The sequence below is a fragment of the Papaver somniferum genome, unplaced genomic scaffold, assembly GCF_003573695.1.
Source record: "Papaver somniferum cultivar HN1 unplaced genomic scaffold, ASM357369v1 unplaced-scaffold_117, whole genome shotgun sequence".
In the NCBI taxonomy this organism is placed as follows: domain Eukaryota; kingdom Viridiplantae; phylum Streptophyta; class Magnoliopsida; order Ranunculales; family Papaveraceae; genus Papaver; species Papaver somniferum.
Window position 1 is genome coordinate 9,765,772 of NW_020620714.1, and position 6,874 is coordinate 9,772,645.

The window sequence follows — 6,874 nt, forward strand, 5'->3', positions numbered from 1 at the left end:
ATGTTTCGCATATCATCCAACATAAAGAGCCGGTGGAAGGTTTTCTTAACACTTCAAAAAAAACAAGTTAATGTGACTATCAACCTTGATGCCGATGATATAGTCGAAGAACAAGAGTTTCAAAAATGGACGGATGAAAAGATATTAAACTCTCATATACATTCTTACGGGAATCTACCAGAATATAAGTTAAAGGCTGATATACCTAGTTTTCATAGTGGTTTACAAATTGAAGGTTTGCTGGATTGGTTTTATGAATTTGAATCCTTTTTCAAATTCATGGATGTCCCTGACTCTTCTAAAGTAAAACTCGTCGCCCATAAATTGAAAGGTGGAGCTGCATATTGGTGGGAAACAATGTGTGAAGATCGAGATAAATATGATAAACCTCTTATACGTAATTGGAAAACAATGAGAGAATTATTACGAGCCAAGTTTTTACCAAAAGATTATAAGCAGCAACTATTTCTCAAACTTCAAAACTGTGCCAAGGAGCAAAATTGGTTGAAGAATATGTAGCTGAGTTCTATGGTTTGGTTGCTCGTAACCGATTGAAGGAAACTGAAGAAAAATTAGTTGCACGCTTTATAGATGAGTTGAGTAATTTAATTCAACAAGGGATGACACAATCATCTTTTATTATGGTTGAAGCAATACAACAATCTCTTAAGGTTGAAAGGCGTTTTCTCAATACTTCTCGCCGACCAACTCCAAGACAGGCTCGTTATCAACATTTTTACAAAGCTTCCAGACCATATAAATCTTATGGTTACCATGGTGAAAAAGGTTCAAAAATCGTTGTTGATCCACATGACATAAGTTCAAACAAACCATATCAACAACAACAAACTACTTCTGTTCTTTCAGAACCTACTCCTACAATGCATATTTCATCTGCTAAGCCACCACAGGCTCCTCCACAACGAAATTTTGTTCATAATAATCGAGGTAATCAATTTCCACAAGAATTTCCTCCTTTATCTAAAGTCTCTAATCCTTATTCAAATTTTCGAGGGGATAAATGTAACAAGTGAAACAAAACTGGGCACACTTCTAGTGATTGTCGAATGTTTCATACTTACATGAATGAAGTTCAAGAAGACACACCAACAGATGAAGAATTAGGATATGATGAGTTTAATTATCTGCAAGAACATGAGACTTATGATGCGGATTTTCTTGGAGTAATTCGCCCAGTTTTAATCACTGAACCATGTCATACTCAGAGATATAATATTTTCAAATATCATTGTTTCATTAAAGAAAAACTTTGCACCATGATCATTGACAGTGGAAGTACAGAAAACTATGTTTCTGCAAAGTTAGTTGAGAAACTTGGGTTACCTGTTACTCTTCATCCAAATCCGTATTCAGTTGGTTGGATAAACAACTCTTCCACTCAGCAAATTAATCATCAATGTTTGGTGAAATTTTCTTTCCCCGGATATTTAGACTATGCTTTGTGCGATGTTATTAACATGACTGGAGCAAGTTTATTGTTAGGAAGACCATGTCAGTATGATATTCGTGTTGTTCATAACTGCTATGAGAATACTTATACCTTTGTTCATGAAGGGTTTACTAAAGTTTTATGGCCTTTAAAAACTTCTACTTCAGTCAAGGAACCAACAAATAAGAAGACAACTGCATTAGTTGGCACCATTGTTCATTCTTTACAACCAACTCATTCTTTGAGTTCTCATGAAGCTGATAAACTAACGGTGGAGATTCCAGACAAGGTACAACCTTTATTGTCTTATTTTAGTGACTTATTTCCTACTGAGTTACCCAATGTTTTTCCCCGATTGAGAGATCTACCACATCAGATATACTTTATACCTGGAACTTCTATTCCTAATCAACCTCATTATAGTTAAGTCCTAAAGAACATGAGATTTTACAAGGTCAGGTTGATAATTTATCACAAAAATATTTGATAAGACTTAGTAAAAGTCCTTGTGTTAGTCCGGCCTTTTTAGTAGACAAAAAGGATGGTGGTCATCGTATGTGTATAGACTGTAGAGCATTAAACAGAGTTACTATACCTTATAGATTTCCTATACCAAGAATTGATGACATGATTGATATGCTTTCTGGTGCTAAAGTCTTTACTAAGCTTGATTTGCGTAGTGGATATCATCAAATTCGTATCCGTGAAGGTGATGAGTGGAAAAAAACATTCAAAACAAAGGAAGGTTTATATGAATGGTTAGTAATGCCTTTTGGTTTATCTAATGCTCCTAGTACTTTTATGCGCCTTATGAATCAAGTTTTGCAATATTTTTTGGGAAAATTTGTCATTGTCTATTTTGATGACATCTTAATATTTAGCAACAGTGAAGAAGAACATCTTACACATTTATCTCAAGTTTTTAAGGCACTTCAAGACAATGTTTTGTATGTGAACTTAAAGAAGTGCACATTTGTTGTAGTAATTCGATTGCGGTAAATAAGGATTCGATGCTCGGACTTGAAAAGATTTTTAAAGCAAAAATATATACAAAATTGTCACAGGATCAAGAGACACTAGGACTCAGGATTCCACCATAATCATTCATATAATTAATATATTTATTTCCAAAACAATTATAGCTCACATAAAAATAGGGACTCTAATTCTTGCCAAGGTAGATTTTTAGAAGATTAACTGTAAATCGAAAGCATGGCATATCAAAAGTACTAAGACCAAGCATAAACCATCAAAAGAAATGACAATCAATTAAGAAAAAATCATAAAACATTTAATAAAAATGCAAGAAGTCATAAAAGAATTAAATATAATTTTTATATGTGTAAAATATGGCTTCCTCCATCATCCCAGTATTGGGGTTTAGCTATTCATATCAATCACACACTCAAAATATTAATTCAAAGTTCAAAGTGTGATTAAAAGAGTCAAAAGTTATAAAATAGTGGTTCTGAGACTCACAAAACACGTCCAACAGAAACGATAGAATATAACTGCAGCTAACTGCGACACTTCTCTGATGTTGTTGACGCTGCTGAAAATAAGTCTGCCCTTGAGAGTCTGTTCTTCGTGTTCTTCAGAAGCTTTAATGGCAGCAGCAGCAGCAGCATTGCTTTTTTCTTCTCTCGCTCCTCCTGGCTCTCTCGACCTAAACTCTTCTAAAGGTTCTAACCCTTCTATGACTTGAACCCTCTCTTATATAGTCTTTTAATCCCCAAAAATCTCTACTGAATCCGACTTTTTCTTTTCTTTTTCTTCTCGGCGCTGTTGAGAGAATAATCACCTCTTCAGTGTTTGTACGCGTCTGTTAGCTATAAAATAGGTACCAAACTCTTCTTAAGACGTGAAAAGACTAAATACATTAATTTCCAGCGTCAAACTCTCCCAAATATCTCTCACAAATCTTTGAAACTTGAACAGAAAGTACGTGTCCTGTTTGAACTTTGATTACTTCTCCCGGCCATTCCAGCCCAATTGGTTGGGTCCAATTGATTGTATCAGGCCTGTTTAGTCATGCAGAGTCCATACGTACCAAATACAGCAATTGAATCTCCTAAAATCACGTCCAAAATTCGATCTTCAAATCTGCCAGACGCTGCATGCATTTTCCCGCCATTTTTTTAATTCAAAACGTGAAGAAGGTGGGTGCCCTTATCCTGTGCTGTTCTCCCTTTAGCAGCTGCCTGGAAATAGGTCACCCCTTAGTAATTAGGTTACCCCTTATCCAAAATCAAGGGTCCGTATAGCAAGTGTCCTCTGAGGCATTTTCCGCACTTTTTTCGGGGTTCCTCCGGGGTATTTCTGGGATACTTCCGGTACACTTCTGAGGCGCTTCCGGTACGTTATCAACGGAGGTCCAGATGCCACATTTTTAGCCAAATTCGCCGCAAGAGATTATTTTCCAAAAACACCTACAAATACATAAAATAACCAAATAAGTACAATATCGAGTACTAACAATATATACAAATGAGCTATATTAGACACATAAATGCGTCTATCAAATACCCCCAAACTTATTATTTGCTAGTCCCGAGCAAATCAAATAGAAAATAAAATCCTAACTCACTGTCGCAGGCATCGTCGATTGCATTTAGCGTATGCAATAAGCCTTTAAACCCCTAGGTGGCCCTAGTGGCCGAGTTATAGTCTCGGGAGGGCTTACCAGAGATATACCCACAAAACCTTACTCCAGACCTTAGCTATCTACGCAAACCTTGGAAGGCACTAAAGAATCTCCTTGGTTGGCATACTTATTGACTACAGGAAGAAGTACCCTGATGCGAAATTCCAATTATTGTACACGAGTTTGCACTCAAGCATACTAAAATTCATATAAAGTGACAGAGCTCTACTCAGATAGTTGCACTATGGACATCATATTCGGAGTCAAAACTAATCACATGGATAGATCAAGAAGATGGATATAGAAAACATAGATGGTTTTGATGTTTACTAAGTGAACGACGTTTCCCATATCTCTGAAGGCCTCCGCCAAAATGAACCTATCCTAATGGATTGAGATACTAGTCTGACTAATATCAACACACTGGCATATACAAGGGTACCAGTGGTCGATAACCTAACTCTAGGTCAACACAACTGGCATATACAAGGGTACCAGTGGTCGACTTTATTGAATTTATTCCTTTTGGTCAAATGGTCTGGTCTCAATTTCTTTTTCTTTTTTTTTTTTTTTTTTTTTTTTTTTTTTTTTCTTTTTTTCTTTTTTTTTCATTTTTTTTTCATCTCTTTTTTTTCAACTTTTTTTTTTTTTTCATGGTATCTCAATCACTCTAATTCACCCTAGCATTGGTAACAACTTGAATCGTGGGCCCCACCTATCACTTAGAGAAACATAGTTTAAAAACAAAATAAAATAAAAATAGAAGTGAAAAGGACTCAACGAGATATGGTGAAACTATCATGTTATTTCTAACACCTGAGCTCTGTGCTTTTATGAATAGACTCTTTAGATGTTTCCATCTAATCAGATTGGTTCCTCAAACTCCTACAATCAAAATGCTTCCATCCACTTAGATTAGTTAGTGCAATCCTCAATAGGCATAAATTTCTAGGCTCTGGAGTTTATTTATTGCAACTAAAAGCTAACAAAAAGTGTTTCTTCCCCACCCCCAAACTTAAATCTTACATTGTCCTCAATGTTCTAAGGATGAAAATAAAAGCATGAACAAGGAGAAACTATTACCACTGGAGGGAAAAGAAATAAGGAAGGATATTACCGTATCACATGAACGCGGGAGCCTCCCAGTAAATGCTAAATTTATAGTCATTAGCTAGACATCAAATACCTCAAAAAGAATTTTCACCTTCCAAAGTCGTATACCAATAGTCGAAATAATTGTGGGTCCATAAGACCAAATAGAACTGCCACAAATAGGAGACAAATGCTCAAGATCAGAAAAATGAGCAGATAGAGCACAACCTGATCTAAAGTTTCTCGCAAGACAACTGGATTTATCTGAGGTGCCCACTTGGGCTTCATATGAGTGTCTCGGCAAACAGATTCATCCGAAAAACGGGTCTCTAACATTTGGATTCTCCTGGACATTATCAGGCGGATCAGGTTGTGGAGTCTGAATACACTCAAGCGATACCTCAGATGCACTAGGCTTGAGTCCCAAGTTAGGGACTTCTATTGGGGATAATTGACAATCTCTACCCCCAAACTTAGAATTTTGGGTGCCTCTACAATGACTAGTCACAATGTTCCTAATTTCTAGACCATCGGGTTCTTGAAAAAGGTCAATTGCTTTCTCTAAGTCATAATCAGGTGGTTCATCCTCAGCTTGCTTCATATCTTCTATGGTCCACTCTAAGGCTTCCTTATTTTCTTGAAGCACGGTCTCTGGACTACTTTCCTGATCACTATCCAAATCGGAGGCTATAATCACAGGGAAAGACTCGGGTGGGCCTAAAAATGTATAATTAGACTCCAACTCAGGAGGCTCTTTTAAATAAGGTATTAAGATAGACTCAGAAGCTAGTAATGGTTCGAACCTATCTTTCCATATATCAATATCTAACATAGGAACAGAATCCAACAGAGCATTTACTTGTTCAATGTTACTATCATCGTCGAAATCCAGGCTAAAATGGGATAAACAACTCTCCAATGTATTTTCCGGTACGATGTTTGGTAATGACTCCTGAACTAAGGTTCCTATCATGTTCACCTCTTCAATACATGTGCTATCTAGCTCAGAATGTAGCTTGTTTACATTAAAAATATTCAGCTCAATAGTCATATTACCAAAAGATAGATTCATAATACCATTTCGACAGTTTATGATCGCATTAGACGTAGCTAAGAATGGGCGACCTAAAATCACAGGTATTTGGTTCTCTGGGTCGGGGACAGGTTGGGTATCTAGGACCACGAAATCCACTGGATAAATAAACTTGTCGACCTCAATAAGAACATCCTCGATCACACCACGAGGGATTTTAACGGACCTATCAGCTAACTGGAGTGTTATCTGGGTAGGTTTCATCTCACCAAGTCCTAGCTTAAGGTACACATGGTATGGCAGTAAGTTCACACTGGCTCCTAAGTCAAGCAACGCTTTCTCAACACGGTACTTACCTATTGTACAAGAAATGGTAGGGGACCCTGGGTCTTTATACTTAGGAGTAGTGGTATTCTGAATAATAGAACTCACATGACTAGCTATGAAGGCTTTCTTCTGGACACTGAGCTTACGCTTTCGCGTACACAAGTCCTTAAGGAACTTGGCATAAGAGGGAATCTGCCTAATTGCATCTAATAATGGAAGGTTGATATTAACCTGCTTAAAAACCTCCAATATATCATTAAAGTTGGACTCCCTCTTAGTCGGAACTAGCAGCTGGGGAAACGGGGCTCTGGGAACAAAGTGAGGCTCA

The 6,874-nt window shown here is 37.0% G+C and overlaps 1 protein-coding gene across 1 annotated transcript; it reads left to right on the forward strand.

The window, feature by feature from the left end:
• Positions 1-1,877, forward strand: LOC113329823. The gene is made up of 3 exons (XM_026576648.1): positions 1-397; positions 493-948; positions 1,093-1,877. Exons 1-3 carry the CDS (start codon positions 1-3, stop codon positions 1,875-1,877), a joined length of 1,638 nt encoding a protein of 545 aa, XP_026432433.1.
• Positions 1,878-6,874: the final 4,997 nt, after the last annotated feature.

Excerpts from the sequence above, each read along its gene's own strand:
- LOC113329823 (XM_026576648.1), top strand. The coding sequence starts at position 1 with ATGTTTCGCATATCATCCAACATAAAGAGCCGGTGGAAGGTTTTCTTA. Across the intron at positions 398-492 it reads ATATGATAAACCTCTTATAC|GAGCAAAATTGGTTGAAGAA; the intron begins GTAATTGGAAAA and ends AACTGTGCCAAG. Across the intron at positions 949-1,092 it reads TTTTGTTCATAATAATCGAG|TTCAAGAAGACACACCAACA; the intron begins GTAATCAATTTC and ends ACATGAATGAAG.